The 19,300-nt window shown below is 45.8% G+C and overlaps 1 protein-coding gene across 7 annotated transcripts in view; it reads right to left on the bottom strand.

The window, feature by feature from the left end:
- Window positions 1-461: 461 nt before the first annotated feature.
- LOC129858394 (glutamate receptor 1-like) overlaps window positions 462-19,300 on the bottom strand; it is a 186,670-nt gene continuing 167,831 nt past the window's right edge. The window contains exons 14-16 of one of the 7 annotated variants that reach the window (XM_055927576.1): window positions 10,637-10,751; window positions 6,075-6,209; window positions 462-3,691 (exon numbers count right to left, since the gene is read on the bottom strand). In XM_055927576.1, the coding sequence (XP_055783551.1) occupies window positions 3,494-3,691; window positions 6,075-6,209; window positions 10,637-10,751 (448 nt within the window). In that variant the 3' untranslated portion in view covers window positions 462-3,493. Of the gene's footprint in view, window positions 3,692-5,892; window positions 6,210-10,636; window positions 10,752-11,658; window positions 11,774-19,300 lie in introns of those variants that run through there. The other 6 variants (XM_055927577.1, XM_055927575.1, XM_055927579.1 and 3 more) reach the window with 6 other exon arrangements.

The following is a 19,300-nucleotide window of genomic DNA, read 5'->3' as shown; positions in this document are numbered from 1 at the left end:
TTTTGTCTACTCTGTGTATATGGGGTATAATGTTTTGTCTACTCTGTGTATATGGGGTATAATGTTTTCTCTACTCTGTGTATATGGGGTATAATGTTTTGTCTACTCTGTGTATATGGGGTATAATGGTTTGTCTACTCTGTGTATATGGGGTATAATGTTTTGTCCACTCTGTGTATAATGTTTTGTCTACTCTGTGTATATGGGGTATAATGTTTTCTCTACTCTGTGTATATGGGGTATAATGTTTTGTCCACTCTGTGTATATGGGGTATAATGTTTTCTCTACTCTGTGTATATGGGGTATAATGTTTTCTCTACTCTGTGTATATGGGGTATAATGTTTTCTCTACTCTGTGTATATGGGGTATAATGTTTTGTCCACTCTGTGTATATGGGGTATAATGTTTTCTCTACTCTGTGTATATGGGGTATAATGTTTTGAAATAAAGTAACACACATTCACATAGTTTATTCCTTTATTCTGTTACAAAAAGCATGATGACTTTCTTCAGAGACACTTTGGTTAGAAAACGTTTATTTCTCAAAAGTTTATTTCCGTCTTTTTTTAAATTCATGAATGATCTCCATGTATTTTATACATGTTTTATTCAGCAACATCTTTCAGTAGTGATGTATAGAAAAACAACTGTACTGTGAGGTTTTCAGGTGAACAAACTAAATAATCACTTTATATCCTGGTATTAAAATACTTTGAAAAAAATAACAAATTAAGAAGAAAAGTCAAATGGTGTTCAGTCTTGAAAACACCAACTGAACATCCCTTTTATTCAAATGTCAATTAAATCAAAATAATATTGACAACCAATTAAAAGTCAAACTTAAAACATTATTGTCTACCCACTATTCAACATCTGTTTTTCCTACACTTTTTCAAAGTTTTTTGCAGCTCTCAAACTCTCCATACGATACAAACATTGAATGTCTTTTTAAAAATCTGTTAGGGCATAGAAAACCTCTCCTTCTCTGAGACAAACCATCCGCCAAGGACTCGCGTTGTGCTGCGCCTTCGTCAATACAACTCCAAAGAAAGAAAGGAGAAGAAAGAAAGGAAGATAGAAAGGATAAGAAGAGAAGCATCAGTCAGGTACAGAGAGGCTGATTGGGTCAGAGAAGGAAAGAACAAGTTTCACTGCAGGAGAATCAACCCTGTTATATACATAGTGGATGGAGAGATGAGATACAGTATATTTGATGTAAGGAGTCTATCTCTGCCCAGTATCTGTCTTCACTGTCAAACATGTTCAAGAGTTTAAGGTTGTTCCACGTTTAGCACTGGATCCTACACCCTGGCTATGGCAGAAAAACAGCCTGACGCAGTTGCGTCAGTCTTGAACACTCTCTTTATGGCAGAGACCCACAAACAGAGCCAGAGCAGAGCTGGAGAGTGTAGCGAGCAAATGTTCCCTTTGTAGCTGTAGGCAGGCTGTCTCTGACTCTGATTCCAGTATCCTAACGAGGGTTCTCTCTGCTGCCAGCCCTATAGGCCACAGCAACACGTACAATGACCTAAACATCAAACGATACTGAACAACCTCCGTCATAAAATCACAAACTACTGAGAGAGAGAGAGAAACAAGATGAGTTGCTGTGGTGGTAGCCACCGTTTCCATGGTCTCCATTAACGATTGCCAACGGCTGATTGACTGTGAACATGTAAATCAAATTCTGTGTGTAAGTCATGCCCCCTTCCTCTGTCAGCTAGGCCGTGTTCCAAAATGGCTACTCTCTCTCTACAAAATAATGCAGCAGAGCCACTGAAGAAATCAATGGTGTTAATCTGTGGTACTTTGTCAAGTTCTGACCATGTCAGTCAATACTTCCTCTCTTCCAAATCTAGCCACAGCAATCATTCTGGGGAGTTTGATGAAGCGACAGTGTATGTGTGCGTGTGTGTGTTCAGTGGCATGGTGTGTTCAGTGGTATGGTGGGTTCAGTGGTATGGTGTGTTCAGTGGTATGGTGGGTTCAGTGGTATGGTGTGTTCAGAGGTATGGTTGGTTCAGTGGTATGGTGGGTTTAGTGGTATGATGTGTTCAGTGGTATGGTGTGTTCAGTGGTATGGTGGGTTCAGTGGTATGGTGGGTTCAGTGGTATGGTGGGTTCAGTGGTATGGTGGGTTCAGTGGTATGGTGGGTTCAGTGGTATGGTGGGTTCAGTGTTATGGTGGGTTTAGTGGTATGGTGTGTTCAGTGGCATGGTGTGTTCAGTGGTATGGTGGGTTTAGTGGTATGGTGGGTTCAGTGGTATGGTGGGTTTAGTGGTATGGTGGGTTCAGTGGTATGGTGTGTTTAGTGGTATGGTGTGTTCAGTGAGGTGTAGCAGCAAAGCATGTTTGTTGAGGAGAACACAACACAGCTAGTTAAGCATCAATTTAAACATCTTTCTCCTGTGCGATCAGGACAAATTAAATCAAAACCATTTCAGGGATCAATCTCTGTAGGAATGACTGTCAGCAGATGGTTCAGGGAGGCAAGGAATGACTGAGCTCTGTGCATGATTATTAATGTCTGTATTATAATACTGCATTGGTGCTTGAAATGCTTGTGTTCCTGTTCATGATGCCTTTCCAACATAGCGTGTGTAACTGTGTCCAAAAACACACAAGAGAGAAACCAGAGACACACACATATTAAATCATCTTAATAGTCAATCAGTGTTATTATCATTATTGTCTTTTAACTCTGCAAAGACAAAAACAAATCCCATTTTGTGATCCGTCTTCACTAAGTAAATGGTCAGAGAGAGTAGGTGGCGAACTGAGATATTACAGACAGACAGACAGACTGACAGTAGTCAATAGAACGGCCACAGCTCAGGGCAGGGCAGAGAAGGTCAGCCCAGGGCAGAGAAGGTCATCCCAGGGCAGAGAAGGTCATCCCAGGGCAGAGAAGGTCAGCCCAGGGCAGAGAAAGTCAGGTCAGGTCAAGGCAGGGCAAAGAAAGTCATCTCAGGGCAGGGCAGAGTAGGTCAACCCAGGGCAGAGAAGGTTAGCTCGGGGCAGGGCAGAGCGAGTCAGTCCAGGGCAGGGCAGAGAAATTCAGGGCAGGGCAGAGAAAGACAGCCAAAGGTAGGGCAGAGGAGGTCAGCTCAGGGCAGTTCGGGTGGCCTTTATGGGATAGTTCTTTATTTTTTACACAGAAATGAACACCTTGTTTGAAAAAATCTGAATAAATAAAAAAAAACATCTCGGCCCAACAATGGCTCCTTTTTGTAGCAACATGTTCCTCATCTTCTTTTGTTTTCATTTTTATACTCCATCTACATGTTTCCCCTGTTCGTAATGAGTGATTTCAGAATGCATTTGGCAGCAGTATTGAAGTCTGTCTCGGACACACATCACGCAGCCACCACATAAACAACGTGTCAGAAAGACGGCCATGTTCATAAGGTCAATGTCGCCAGTAATGTGGCCATCTTTGTAAGGTCTATGAGTCAGTCTACTGCTCAGCCCCTTGTGCCAGGTCATGTGATTACATGCCGGAGGCGCTGAGCCCCATGCTGGCGTTGTGGCTCATGCAGGGGAGAGTCTGGACTGTTTTAGGGAAGTCGTGAGTTAGGATGCGTCCGTTCTCTCCTCCTCCTGCTCCTCCTATTCCTCCTCCTCCCCCGTTCCCGTTCCCGTTCCCACTCATTCTGGTGGAGCAGTGCATGGCGTCGTTGATGTTCTGCTGCAGATAACAGAGAGAGAGAAGAGGGGAACAGAGTTGGACACCAAGACAAGATGACAGTCACATGCATGCATCCTGTCTATGGGCTCCCAGTAATACTGGTCATCTAATCAGAGGTTAGCCCTACCAGGTAAATAGTGTCTATGGGCTCCCAGTAATACTGGTCATCTAATCAGAGGTTAGCCCTACCAGGTAAATAGTGTCTATGGGCTCCCAGTAATACTGGTCATCTAATCAGAGGTTAGCCCTACCAGGTAAATAGTGTCTATGGGCTCCCAGTAATACTGGTCATCTAATCAGAGGTTAGCCCTACAAGGTAAATAGTGTCTATGGGCTCCCAGTAATACTGGTCATCTAATCAGAGGTTAGCCCTACCAGGTAAATAGTGTCTATGGGCTCCCAGTAATACTGGTCATCTAATCAGAGGTTAGCCCTACAAGGTAAATAGTGTCTATGGGTTCCCAGTAATACTGGTCATCTAATCAGAGGTTAGCCCTACCAGGTAAATAGTGTACGTATCTCCTGGGGATTTAGACTCTAACAAAGAAAAGAGGATAGGCTGGTGTAATATAACAATAATATAATAACATATTACAATATCATAGTATTATAATACAGTAGAATAATATTGTATTATATTGTGTCTTGTAATTCGCTGACGTTTCAACAGCCCTCCATTTGAACCCCTTGTATTTGATTTGTCTACAGGAATACTGGAATATATTAACAATATTAGTTGTGTGAATGAATGTGTAACTGGATACAGGCATATATGAATAGGATAGAAACAATTATGTCTCCATTATGATGGTAAGTGGTTGGCAGAAAATGGATACGTTCCAAATGGCATCCTATTCTCTATAGAGTGCACCCTATTCTCTATAGTGTGCACCCTATGGGCTCTGGTCAAAAGTAGAACACTATGTAGAGTATAGGGTGCCATTTGGGACTCAGAGTGTTATCTTTTATGGTCTTCATCTAGCTACTGACTGTTACTGGCGCGGAGCAGTAAACCACTCTGATAGCCGACACGCATCACCCTCCCAACTTGGAAGGAAGGAGGAGGCAGCTGAACTCTCTCTCTCTTTGGCCTTATTGCTCTGAGCTACAGTCTGATACAACACAAGCCAATGGGGCTGAGAGTGGAGCTAATGGTGTGAGTGTGTGTGTGTGTGTGTGTGTGTGTGTGTGTGTGTGTGTGTGTGTGTGTGTGTGTGTGTGTGTGTGTGTGTGTGTGTGTGTGTGTGTGTGTGTGTGTGTGTGTGTAACTCCTGTGTGTGTAACTCCTGAGTATGTGTGTGTTTGTGTGTGTGTGTGTGTGTGTGTGTGTGTAACTCCTGTGTGTGTGTAACTCCTGAGTGTGTGTAACTCCTGAGTATGTGTGTGGGTGTGTAACTCCTGAGTGTGTGTAACTCCTGAGTATGTGTGTAACTCCTGTGTGTGTGTGTAACTCCTGAGTATGTGTGTAACTCCTGAGTATGTGTGTGTGTGTGTAACTCCTGAGTGTGTGTAACTCCTGAGTATGTGTGTGTGTGTGTAACTCCTGAGTGTGTGTAACTCCTGAGTATGTATGTAACTCCTGAGTGTGTGTGTGTGTGTGTGTGTGCGTGCGTGTGTGTGTGTGTGTGTGTGTGTGCGTGCGTGTGCGTGTGTGTGTGCGTGTGTGTGTGTGTGTGTGTGCGTGCTTCTAGAGCTGCTTCCAGGTTGTAATAATATAACTAGTGTCAGTCAACCTGTTGTTCATTACCACATATCAGCCTTTAGTTGTAAGCCTGAGTAATCTGTCCAAACAGCTGATTTGACAGAGAGGCATACCATAGAATCTATCATCTCTGTTTTTATCATCTCTGTTACAGCAGTTTACCCTCATAGTGGGTGGCAACATATATAGGATGCTACTACAATGGACCTGCACTACAACATATAGAGTCAGCAGAGGAGGGAGGTAAAGAGAGAAAGATTAGGGACAGAGACAGGTCGAGCGAAAGAGACAGACAGAGGTAAAAGGGTAAAGAGGGAGGTACAGACGTAGAGACTTTGTGTTGCGGTTGAGAAGCAGTGAGGTGCTACAGGTGGGTCTACTGTGATCACACGGTTAGATGGCTGGAGGGAGGGGTGAGGAAGAGGAGGAGGAAGAAGAGGCAGATGATATCAACATCATCATCATCAATCATCATCGTCATGGTATCACAGTTTCCTACCCCGTGTCCTCTGTTCTCTCTCTCTCTTATATCTTAACAGTGTTGTTGGAGTACAGGCCGTAGCTCTGCAGCTCTGTGTAAGGAGCGGTAGCACCCCCTGTGTCTAAGGCTGAGCACTGAAAGGTCTGAGCGGGGGATGCGGCGGCGGATGCGGCGGCGGCGGCGGCTCGCGCGGTGGACACCTTCATTCTCTGAGACTCGGTTCGGGACTTGTAGCAGAACTCCACCAACGCCACCAGCATGGCCAGGCCCAGTCCTCCAATCAGAATGTAGAACACTCCGGCAACGTTGCTCAGGCTCAACGCACTCGTCTTATCCTGGGGGGGCGGAGAGAGATGCGGTGAGGAGGAGTGAGGGGAGGGGACATACATACATTACATACACACTGACACCATAGATACAAACACCTTATATACAAACACCATAGTAGAAATCATGGACAAACACAGAAACACATACTAAAGACATACTTTGCATACAAAAAAAACACACAAAAGCAGCATGCACATAGAGATAATCAAATACACACACACACACACGGAAAGACACACACACACACACACACACACACACACACACACACACACACACACACACACACACACACACACACACACACACACACACACACACACACACACACACACACACACACACACACACACACACACACACACACACACAGAAAGACACGTGTCAGGACTCCCAGAAAACACATAACAGTTCTGCCCTGCTTAGTTAACTAACCAAAACAAAATACAGGTAGACAACATAATACTCACTGAATAACACATGCAACTTCATACTACTGATATTACACACTGGCTTCATTAAGAAGCTATTTAAAATACTTAAACTAACTCTTTTTTGAAGCTAACTTGACATAGTAAATAGCCCACTCACTCTGCACTCAGACACACACCTCGTACTTGAATATCTAGTCTAACTTTATATACATTTCCTTTCTTCATTTCTGACGGGGTTTAGATCAAGTGTGTTTTTCAATACAATAAAACTTGAGTCAATTCCTCATAAGATCCATGCATTCATGCAGCATTAATTTAACAGGCAGAGAGTGTAAATTCACTTTAACCCACATATTGTGGGATGGCCCGTTATCATGTTGATCTACAGGATATATCCATCTAGAACATTAAAGTATATTTATTCTCTATTTCTAACAGTTAAACTCTGGTTATCATTCTGGGGTTGTGGGTTGAGGAGGGTTGAGGTCATTGCTTCATTCTCAGCGGTGAGAAACCATGCAGGTCAAGACAATCGGATCATTATCAAACTCCCTGATTTAGGGTTTAGGGTTATGTTGGGTGTATGGGGTTGCTAGGCTCGCAAGCTTAATCAATTATGTCTGCTTGCAGGATCTGGCAGGCTCACGAGGCTCAGGGGTTGCACTCACACTGGAGAGGATAGAGCCAGACCAGGCAGGCTGGTGTGGAGAAGACGTTTTGGGGTGTTTCAGGGCCGGGTCATGTTAGGAGACAGGTGTCAGGGGTTAAAAGTGGTCTGAGCCTTTCACAGGGTCCGTCTGTCAAATCGAAATCCCACTCTCTCTCTCTCTCTCTCTCTCTCTCTCTCTCTCTCTCTCTCTCTCCACACTGATATGCAGGCTGCACCCAAAATGGCATCCTAAGTGCACTGTATAAATAATTAGCTTGCCATTTCAAACAAAACTCAGTCCCATCGTGGTTTATGTAGATTCTAGGTCCTTGGGGCTCTGTTCTTTGTTTTCTTCTCTGCCTCTGCTTTCAGAGACCACTCTGTTGACAACAGCTATGTGTTCTCTGCCTGCCTGCTTTCAGAGACCACTTTGTTGACAACAGCTATGTGTTCTCTGCCTGCCTGCTTTCAGAGACCACTCTGTTGACAACAGCTATGTGTTCTCTGCCTCTGCTTTCAGAGACCACTCTGTTGACAACAGCTATGTGTTCTCTGCCTCTCTGCTTTCAGAGACCACTCTGTTGACAACAGCTATGTGTTCTCTGCCTGTCTGCTTTCAGAGACCACTCTGTTGACAACAGCTATGTGTTCTCTGCCTGCCTGCTTTCAGAGACCACTTTGTTGACAACAGCTATGTGTTCTCTGCCTGTCTGCTTTCAGAGACCACCCTGTTGACAACAGCTATGTGATCTCTGCCTGTCTGCTTTCAGAGACCACTCTGTTGACAACAGCTATAGATATTTAGATAGATATTTCTCTGTATGTTTCTATTCCCTTGGGTTTATATTGACTAAATCAGCAGAGTGCATTGTACGATGATGTATGATGTAGCACTGCCTCTCTTACATGAGGGATGCCTGTTATTTCCCTCCTGTATTACCTTGGCTATATCAACACGATCACCATCATACATTAGCTTTACATCACTGCAAAACACACTCACAGATGAGTCGAGGGAAATAAAAAGTGAATGTTATGCTCTCTTCAAAGAACACACATGCCTGCTTGTATTGTTTAGAGGTACTGCGTACAGTGGCGTGCGAAGGTATTCACCCCCCTTGGCATTTTTCCTATTTTGTTGCCTTACAAACTGGAATTCAAATGGATTTTTTGGGGGGGTTGTATCATTTGATTTACACAACATACCTACAACTTTGAAGATGCAAAATATTTTTTATTGTGAAACAAACAAGAAATAAGACAAAAAAATATCAAACTTGAGCGTACAAAACTATTCACCCCCCCAGAGTCAATACTTTGTGGAGTCACCTTTTGCAGCAATTACAGCTGCAAGTCTCTTGGGGTAAACTTGGCACATCTAGCCACAGGGATTTTTGCCCAATCTTCAAGGCAAATCTGCTCCAGCTCCTTCAAGTTGGATGTGTTCCACTGATGTACAGCAATCTTTAAGTCATACCACAGATTCTTAATTGGATTGAGGTCTGGGCTTTGACTAGGCCATTCCAAGACATTTAAATGTTTCCCCTTAAACCACTCGAATGTTGCTTTAGCAGTATGCTTAGGGTTATTGTCCTGCTGGAAGGTGAACCTCTGACCTGGTCTCAAATCTCTGGAAGACTGAAACAGGTTTCCCTCAAGAATTTCCCTGTATTTAGCGTCATCCATCATTCCTTCAATCCTGATCAGTTTTCCAGTCCCTGCTGATGAAAAACATCCCCACAGCATGATGCTTCCACCACCATGCTTCACTGTGGGGATGAGATTCTCGGGGTGATGAGAGGTGTTGGGTTTGAGTCAGACATAGCGTTTTCCTTGATGGCCAAAAACCTAAATTTTAGTCTCATCTGACCAGAGTACCTTCTTCCATATGTTTGGGAAGTATCCCAAATGCCTTTTGGTGAACACCAAATATGTTTGCTTATTTTTTACTGCCCACTCTTCCGTAAAGCCCAGCTCTGTGGAGTGTACGGCTTAAAGTGGTCCTATGGACAGATACTCCAATCTCCGCTGTGGAGCTTTGCAGCTCCTTCAGGGTTATCGTTGGTCTCTTTGTTGCCTCTCTGATTAATGCACTCCTTGCCTGGTCCGTGAGTTTTGGTGGGCAGCCCTCTCTTGGCAGGTTTGTTGTGGTGCCATATTTTTTCAATTTTTTAATAATGGATTTAATAGTGCTCCGTATGATTTTTTTTGGGGAAAAGGGGATTTTTTAAAATCACCTAACCCTGATCTGTATTTCTCCACAACTTTGTCCCTGACCTGTTTGGAGATCTCCTTGGTCTTTATAGTGCCGCTTGCTTGGTGGTTCCCCTTGCTTAGTGGTGTTGCAGACTCTGGGGCCTTTCAGATCAGGTGTATATATACTGAGATCATGTGACAGATCATGTGACACTTAGATTGCACATAGGTGGACTTTATTTAACTAATTATGTGACTTGTGAAGGTAATTGGTTGCACCAGATCTTATTTAGGGGCTTCATAGCAAAGGGGGTGAATTACATATGCACACACCACTTTTCCATTCATTTTCTTTTTTAGAATTTATATATATATTTTTTTCATTTCACTTCACCAATTTGGACTATTTTGTGTATGTCCATTACATGAAATACAAATAAAAATCCATTTAAATTACAGGTTGAAAATGCAACAAAATAGGACAAAGGCCAAGGAGGGTGAATACTTTTGCAAGGCCCTGTATGTGGCTGATGTTCTTTAACAAGGAGCAGGCAGCATATGTTCTTGGGTATCACAACATATGACCTCTAGCATATTTACACCGTCATTTGATTTAACGACCGTAAACCCCACTGTTTCACCTCAACCATCAAGGTTAGTAGTTAATTCACTCCTTGGCCTCATTAAGGAGAGAACATCAGTGTAGGGAGAGAGAGAGAACAGTGATTGGCTCCCAGAGAGAGAGAGAGAGAGAAATGGATTTTGAGTCCACCAATCTCAGTCACTATACTAATGAGAACCAGTGGCATGTCTAAGTAGTGAACTGAGAGAGAGAGAGAGAGAGAGAGAGCAATAGTTTGAGATATCAGGGCTGGTCTGGGAACAGACTTTACAGGGCTTCTGTAGTTTCAGACTGGTCTAGGATCAGGGATTCTGAGGAGGATGTGAGGAGTGTTTGGTGTATAAGGACAGTCTAGGATCAGGGGTTTTGACAAGGATGTGAGGAGTGTTTGGGGTTTAAGGACTGGTCTAGGATCAGGAGTTTTGAGGAGGATATGAGGAGTGTTTGGTGTATAAGGACTGGTCTAGGATCAGGGGTTTTATGCGGGTGTGTTTGGGGCGTATAAGGACTGAGTTATAGTGTGTGACTGACCTTGCGTCCGGAGTCGTTGCTGCCACACTCTCCTTTATCGTACCACCATTTGTTCTTTAGTTTGTCTAAGACGGCCTGCTCATTGAGCTTCAACACGGCTAGGTTTACCGGGATCCTGCATGTACGCCACACCCAGGACAGGCAGGACCATAACATAAATAACATAGCATAACATATGTTATCTTATGTCAGTCATTCAGAACATGTCCAATCATATAACACATCTACGCATCAAGGTTTACTGCAATTTAGCTGTGTCACTGGTTAGAAGTTGGAAACCTCACACACACGTTCACTCACAGGCAAATACATAAAGTAAACAGGAAGATCATTAGGAACATACATGTACATCAGAGTCAAAGTGATATGTGTTAATACTCCATCTCTCCCTACTGTACTGTAGTAGATGTGTATTACTGTATCACTTTGGGTAACCGGCACACCAGCTGTGAACCCTCTGTTACGGAACACAACACGTCAGAAAAGATTCTGATTGCAGATTCTATTCCCCTTTAAAAGCTGTAGGAGTGTCTAGTTAGTAGGAGGTGCTTGGGGACAGAGATACAAAAAACCCCAATTCTGTTCCTTGTGTGTTTGAAGTCTTCAGTGTATCAGCTTGATAAGGATCCTACGCATGAATGCATGCTATCCTTTCTTAGTCCTGAGAACAGGGCAAAATACAAACTGTGCCAATTCCAGACACCCTCCTCCCAGAAGGACTAGAGTAGGTTATCTTGGCTAGAGAGAGAGCATGATGTCACTCTGTAGTTTTAAGTTGGCCCCTACACACAGAGTTGATGCACTTGTTACCTTTTGTGTTGAAGTCGGGGCTATAGACCTATCCATGGCTAGGAAGAGATAAAATATCATGTGTCTCTCTTGTGTTTTAATCCCTCCCCCACCCTTCACCCACCATACAGAGTTGTCAGGAAGTGTTGCCATCCAGAGTGTCTGAGCAGCTTTGTGATTGGCCGGTTACCCCCCTGGTGGATCAGCGTGGTTGGTTGAAACAGGGTTCTGACCTTGGAGTCCCCGCCCCCGCTGCCACACTCGCCCTTGTCGTACCACCATTTGTTTTTCAGTTTGTCCAACAGGCCTTGCTCGTTCAGTTTTAACACGGCCAGGTTAACAGGGTTTCTTTAGAACGATAATAGATACAATCATAACTGGGTCAGTTTTCCTGGGTTAGGAAATAGTACTGTATATTATGGACAGGTATATAAATATGTATTTATAGACTGTACAGAGTGATTATGAAAATGTTGGAGCTACATTTTAATAATGATAACTGGGTTAGCATTTGAAAGAGTATATGGACAGGTAGGTAAGTCGTCTGTACAGTGGTTCTGATTATGAATGTTGAAGCGCTAGATTACACCACCTGCTTGGCTAAGCCTATGGCAATATATGGAGTGAATATACTATGGAGCTGGGTTGATCTTGAGTTTAGACATTCTAAATGCTTGATATACAGTATATTACTTATATATCTCAATGGACAGAAATGCTTGCTGGCCATACTTGAGTCAGGTTTAACCACATAGAGGACAGGACCTCTTAGAGGGAGAGAGCAGATATCATGGAGAGATGCTTCAGATTTGGAAGTCTACCTGTCTGTCTGTAGATGCTCATGTCCTTTCAATGTTTCCACTATGGAAATGGAGAACTATCACTGTTCTATTCACTTCATACAAATGTGCTTAGTTGTCGAGTGTCAAAACTCAATGTAGAGTTTCTCTTACTCCTTCCTTACCTGATAATTGACTCTAGCATAGAAAGAAGACCACCAACTAGCTCAGCGAACTCAACTACCACATCCATATCTATAGCACCTCTCTCTCTCTCTCTCTCTCAAACCTCTGAATCCTTTCACATCCCAGGTAGAGTCAGACATGAATGTTTATGTGTTCATGTAGAGTATATAATAATATACCCTGTTGGTGGGTTAGAGGTCGAGTAGATAACGCGGCAGAGTGCTTGGTGGTGGGTTAAAGGTTAGAGGTCGAGTAGATAACGCGGCAGAGTGTTTGATGGTGGGTTAGAGGTCGAATAGATGAGGCGGCAGAGTGTTTGGTGGTGGGTTAGAGGTTAGAGGTCGAGTAGATAACGCGGCAGAGTGTTTGGTGGTGGGTTAAAGGTTAGAGTTCGAGTAGATAACGCGGCAGAGTGTTTGGTGGTGGGTTAAAGGTTAGAGGTCGAGTAGATAACGCGGCAGAGTGTTTGGTGGTGGGTTAAAGGTTAGAGGTCGAGTAGATAACGCGACAGAGTGCTTGGTGGTGGGTTAAAGGTTAGAGGTCGAGTAGATAACGCGGCAGAGTGTTTGGTGGTGGGTTAAAGGTTAGAGGTTGAGTAGATGAGGCGGCAGAGTGCTTGGTGATGGGTTAGAGTTTAGAGGTCGAGTAGATGAGGCGACAGAGTGTTTGGTGGTGGGTTAAAGGTTAGAGGTCGAGTAGATAACGCGGCAGAGTGTTTGGTGGTGGGTTAGAGGTTAGAGGTTGAGTAGATGAGGCGGCAGAGTGTTTGGTGGTGGGTTAAAGGTTAGAGGTCGAGTAGATAACGCGGCAGAGTGCTTGGTGGTGGGTTAAAGGTTAGAGGTCGAGTAGATGAGGCGGCAGAGTGCTTGGTGGTGGGTTAAAGGTTAGAGGTCGAGTAGATGAGGCGGCAGAGTGTTTGGTGGTGGGTTAGAGGTTAGAGGTCGAGTAGATGAGGCGGCAGAGTGCTTGGTGGTGGGTTAAAGGTTAGAGGTCGAGTAGATGAGGCGGCAGAGTGCTTGGTGGTGGGTTAAAGGTTAGAGGTCGAGTAGATAACGCGGCAGAGTGTTTGGTGGTGGGTTAGAGGTTAGAGGTCGAGTAGATGAGGCGGGAGAGTGTTTGGTGGTGGGTTAGAGGTTAGAGGTCGAGTAGATGAGGCGGCAGAGTGCTTGGTGGTGGGTTAAAGGTTAGAGGTCGAGTAGATGAGGCGGCAGAGTGCTTGGTGGTGGGTTAGAGGTTGAGTAGATAACGCGGCAGAGTGTTTGGTGGATGGTTAGAGGTTAGAAGTCGAGTAGATAACGCGGCAGAGTGTTTGGTGGTGGGTTAGAGGTTAGAGGTCGAGTAGATGAGGCGGCAGAGTGTTTGGTGGTGGGTTAAAGGTTAGAGGTCGAGTAGATGAGGCGGCAGAGTGTTTGGTGGTGGGTTAGAGGTCGAGTAGATGAGGCGGCAGAGTGTTTGGTGGTGGGTTAGAGGTTAGAGGTCGAGTAGATAACGCGGCAGAGTGTTTGGTGGTGGGTTAAACGTTAGAGGTCGAGTAGATAACGCGGCAGAGTGTTTGGTGGTGGGTTAGAGGTTAGAGGTTGAGTAGATAACGCGGCAGAGTGTTTGGTGGTGGGTTAAAGGTTAGAGGTCGAGTAGATGAGGCGGCAGAGTGCTTGGTAGTGGTTTAAAGGTTAGAGGTCGAGAAGATGAGGCGACAGAGTGCTTGGTTAGAGGTTAGAGGTCGAGTAGATGAGGCGGCAGAGTGTTTGGTGGTGGGTTAAAGGTTAGAGGTTGAGTAGATAACGCGGCAGAGTGTTTGGTGTTGGGTTAGAGGTTAGAGGTCGAGTAGATGAGGCGGCAGAGTGCTTGGTGGTTGGTTAGAGGTTAGAGGTCGAGTAGATAACGCGGCAGAGTGTTTGGTGGTGGGTTAAAGGTTAGAGGTCGAGTAGATGAGGCGGCAGAGTGTTTGGTGGTGGGTTAAAGGTTAGAGGTCGAGTAGATAACGCGGCAGAGTGTTTGGTGGTGGGTTAAAGGTTAGAGGTTAGAGGTTGAGTAGATGAGGCGGCAGAATTTTTGGTGGTGGGTTAGAGGTGGAGTAGATGAAGCAACAGAGTGTTTGGTGGTGGGTTAAAGGTTAGAGGTCGAGTAGATGAGGCGGCAGAGTGTTTGGTGGTGGGTTAAAGGTTAGAGGTCGAATAGATAACGCGGCAGAGTGTTTGGTGGTGGGTTAGAGGTTAGAGGTTGAGTAGATGAGGCGGCAGAGTGCTTGGTGGTGGGTTAGAGGTTACAGTTCGAGAAGATAACACGGCAGAGTGTTTGGTGGTGGGTTAAAGGCTAGAGGTTGAGTAGATGAGGTGACAGAGTGTTTGGTGGTGGGTTAGAGGTCGAGTAGATAACGCGGCAGAGTGCTTGGTGGTGGGTTAAAGGTTAGAGGTCGAGTAGATGAGGCGGCAGAGTGCTTGGTGGTGGGTTAAAGGTTAGAGGTCGAGTAGATGAGGCGGCAGAGTGCTTGGTGGTGGGTTAGAGGTCGAGTAGATAACGCGGCAGAGTGTTTGGTGGTGGGTTAAAGGTTAGAGGTCGAGTAGATAACGCGGCAGAGTGCTTGGTGGTAGGTTAGAGGTTAGAGGTCGAGTAGATGAGGCTTCAGAGTGTTTGGTGGTGGGTTAAAGGTTAGAGGTCGAGTAGATAACGCGGCAGAGTGTTTGGTGGTGGGTTAGAGGTTAGAGGTTGAGTAGATAACGCGGCAGAGTGTTTGGTGGTGGGTTAAAGGTTAGAGGTCGAGTAGATGAGGCGGCAGAGTGTTTGGTGGTGGGTTAAAGGTTAGAGGTTGAGTAGATAACGCAGCAGAGTGTTTGGTGGTGGGTTAAAGGTTAGAGGTCGAGTAGATGAGGCGGCAGAGTGTTTGGTGGTGGGTTAAAGGTTAGAGGTCGAGTAGATAACGCGGCAGAGTGTTTGGTGGTGGGTTAAAGGTTAGAGGTCGAGTAGATGAGGCGGCAGAGTGCTTGGTGGTGGGTTAAAGGTTAGAGGTCGAGTAGATAACGCGGCAGAGTGTTTGGTGGTGGGTTAAAGGTTAGAAGTCGAGTAGATAACGCGGCAGAGTGCTTGGTGGTGGGTTAAAGGTTAGAGGTCGAGTAGATGAGGCGGCAGAGTGCTTGGTGGTGGGTTAAAGGTTAGAGGTCGAGTAGATGAGGCGGCAGAGTGCTTGGTGGTGGGTTAGAGGTCGAGTAGATAACGCGGCAGAGTGTTTGGTGGTGGGTTAAAGGTTAGAGGTCGAGTAGATGAGGCGGCAGAGTGCTTGGTGGTGGGTTAAAAGTTAGAGGTCGAGTAGATAACGCGGCAGAGTGCTTGGTGGTGGGTTAGAGGTTAGAGGTCGAGTAGATGAGGCGGCAGAGTGCTTGGTGGTGGGTTAAACGTTAGAGGTCAAGTAGATAACGTGGCAGAGTGTTTTGGTGGTGGGTTAGAGGTTAGAGGTTCGAGAAGATAACACGGCAGAGTGTTTGGTGGTGGGTTAAAGGCTAGAGGTTGAGTAGATGAGGTGACAGAGTGTTTGGTGGTGGGTTAGAGGTCGAGTAGATAACGCGGCAGAGTGCTTGGTGGTGGGTTAAAGGTTAGAGGTCGAGTAGATGAGGCGGCAGAGTGCTTGGTGGTGGGTTAAAGGTTAGAGGTCGAGTAGATGAGGCGGCAGAGTGCTTGGTGGTGGGTTAGAGGTCGAGTAGATAACGCGGCAGAGTGTTTGGTGGTGGGTTAAAGGTTAGAGGTCAAGTAGATAACGCGGCAGAGTGCTTGGTGGTGGGTTAGAGGTTAGAGGTCGAGTAGATGAGGCGGCAGAGTGCTTGGTGGTGGGTTAAAGGTTAGAGGTCGAGTAGATAACGCGGCAGAGTGTTTGGTGGTGGGTTAGAGGTTAGAGGTTGAGTAGATAACGCGGCAGAGTGTTTGGTGGTGGGTTAAAGGTTAGAGGTCGAGTAGATGAGGCGGCAGAGTGTTTGGTGGTGGGTTAAAGGTTAGAGGTTGAGTAGATAACGCGGCAGAGTGTTTGGTGGTGGGTTAAAGGTTAGAGGTCGAGTAGATGAGGCGGCAGAGTGTTTGGTGGTGGGTTAAAGGTTAGAGGTCGAGTAGATAACGCGGCAGAGTGTTTGTTGGTGGGTTAAAGGTTAGAGGTCGAGTAGATGAGGCGGCAGAGTGCTTGGTGGTGGGTTAAAGGTTAGAGGTCGAGTAGATAACGCGGCAGAGTGTTTGGTGGTGGGTTAAAGGTTAGAGGTCGAGTAGATAACGCGGCAGAGTGTTTGGTGGTGGGTTAGAGGTCGAGTAGATAACGCGGCAGAGTGTTTGGTGGTGGGTTAAAGGTTAGAGGTCGAGTAGATAACGCGGCAGAGTGCTTGGTGGTGGGTTAGAGGTCGAGTAGATAACGCGGCAGAGTGTTTGGTGGTGGGTTAGAGGTTAGAGGTTGAGTAGATAACGCGGCAGAGTGTTTGGTGGTGGGTTAAAGGTTAGAGGTCGAGTAGATGAGGCGGCAGAGTGTTTGGTGGTGGGTTAAAGGTTAGAGGTTGAGTAGATAACGCGGCAGAGTGTTTGGTGGTGGGTTAAAGGTTAGAGGTCGAGTAGATGAGGCGGCAGAGTGTTTGGTGGTGGGTTAAAGGTTAGAGGTCGATTAGATAACGCGGCAGAGTGTTTGGTGGTGGGTTAAAGGTTAGAGGTCGAGTAGATGAGGCGGCAGAGTGTTTGGTGGTGGGTTAAAGGTTAGAGGTCGAGTAGATGAGGCGGCAGACTGCTTGGTGGTGGGTTAGAGATTACAGTTTGAGAAGATAACACGGCAGAGTGTTTGGTGGTGGGTTAAAGGCTAGAGGTTGAGTAGATGAGGTGACAGAGTGTTTGGTGGTGGGTTAGAGGTCGAGTAGATAACGCGGCAGAGTGCTTGGTGGTGGGTTAAAGGTTAGAGGTCGAGTAGATGAGGCGGCAGAGTGCTTGGTGGTGGGTTAAAGGTTAGAGGTCGAGTAGATGAGGCGGCAGAGTGCTTGGTGGTGGGTTAGAGGTCGAGTAGATAACGCGGCAGAGTGCTTGGTGGTGGGTTAAACGTTAGAGGTCGAGTAGATAACGCGGCAGAGTGCTTGGTGGTGGGTTAGAGGTTAGAGGTCGAGTAGATGAGGCGGCAGAGTGCTTGGTGGTGGGTTAAACGTTAGAGGTCAAGTAGATAACGTGGCAGAGTGTTTTGGTGGTGGGTTAGAGGTTAGAGGTTGAGTAGATAACGCGGCAGAGTGTTTGGTGGTGGGTTAAAGGTTAGAGGTCGAGTAGATAATGCGGCAGAGTGTTTGGTGGTGGGTTAGAGGTTAGAGGTTGAGTAGATAACGCGGCAGAGTGTTTGGTGGTGGGTTAAAGGTTAGAGGTCGAGTAGATGGGGCGGCAGAGTGTTTGGTGGTGGGTTAAAGGTTAGAGGTTGAGTAGATAACGCGGCAGAGTGTTTGGTGGTGGGTTAAAGGTTAGAGGTCGAGTAGATAACGCGGCAGAGTGCTTGGTGGTGGGTTAGAGGTTAGAGGTCGAGTAGATGAGGCGGCAGACTGCTTGGTGGTGGGTTAAAGGTTAGAGGTCGAGTAGATGAGGCGGCAGAGTGCTTGGTGGTGGGTTAAAGGTTAGAGGTCGAGTAGATAACGCGGCAGAGTGTTTGGTAGTGGGTTAGAGGTTAGAGGTCGAGTAGATGAGGCGGCAGAGTGCTTGGTGGTGGGTTAGAGGTTAGAGGTTGAGTAGATGAGGCGGCAGAGTGCTTGGTGGTGGGTTAGAGGTTAGAGGTCGAGTAGATGAGGCGGCAGAGTGCTTGGTGGTGGGTTAGAGGTCGAGTAGATAACTCGGCAGAGTGCTTGGTGGTGGGTTAAAGGTTAGAGGTTGAGTAGATGAGGCGGCAGAGTGTTTGGTGGTGGGTTAGAGGTTAGAGGTTGAGTAGATAACGCGGCAGAGTGTTTGGTGGTGGGTTAAAGGTTAGAGGTTGAGTAGATGAGGCGGCAGAGTGCTTGGTGGTGGGTTAGAGGTTAGAGGTCGAGTAGATGAGGCGGCAGAGTGTTTGGTGGTGGGTTAGAGGTTAGAGGTCGAGTAGATGAGGCGGCAGAGTGCTTGGTGGTGGGTTAGAGGTTAGAGGTCGAGTAGATGAGGCGGCAGAGTGCTTGGTGGTGGGTTAGAGGTTAGAGGTCGAGTAGATAACGCGGCAGAGTGTTTTGTGGATGGTTAGAGGTTAGAGGTCGAGTAGATGAGGCGGCAGAGTGCTTGGTGGTGGGATGGGGATAGAAGGCAGGAATGGGGTTAAAACATGAGTGGGTTTTCCCAACAACCTTCGTAAATTAAGAAGTATGTTACAGTATTTCTAGAATCAAGCCACTTGTCAAACAGCTTGACGAATCGCTAGATTACACCACCTGCTTGTCTAAGCCTATGGCGATATACAGAGGCAATATACTGTGGAGCAGGGTTGATCTTGAGTTTGGACATTCTAAATGCTTGATATACAGTATATTACTTATATATCTTGTCGAACAGCAAAGGGCTTCAGCTTCATTTTACAAATGTAATTTGTTAATCCATACCATTAAAGATGGAGACTACCATCAAATATAGATTGTATAATAGTTATTGTCTTACGCCTAGTGCAGCTGTGTTGGGGAGATAACATACCACTTGAGTTATCAAGGCTGTAGCAGACCCACCCGAGAACAGTACATTGTACAGAACACATCAGGGATGGAGCGAGGACAGGGTCAAAACACAACAATTCTTCAGGATAACAACAGTTGAGATCCTGTCAAATGAAAAGCTGTTAATGTAGAAATGCTGAGAGATGAATTCAATCAAACTGGCATCGTATCTCATCTTGACTGTACTGAAGTAATAGTGCAGTGTACTGAAGTAATAGTGCAGTGTATTGAAGTAATAGTGCAGTGTACTGAAGTAA

The sequence above is a fragment of the Salvelinus fontinalis genome, chromosome 6 (assembly GCF_029448725.1).
Source record: "Salvelinus fontinalis isolate EN_2023a chromosome 6, ASM2944872v1, whole genome shotgun sequence".
Lineage (NCBI taxonomy): Eukaryota > Metazoa > Chordata > Actinopteri > Salmoniformes > Salmonidae > Salvelinus > Salvelinus fontinalis.
The sequence above is the reverse complement of the archived record's forward strand: the minus strand, read 5'-3'. Positions and strand labels throughout refer to the sequence as shown.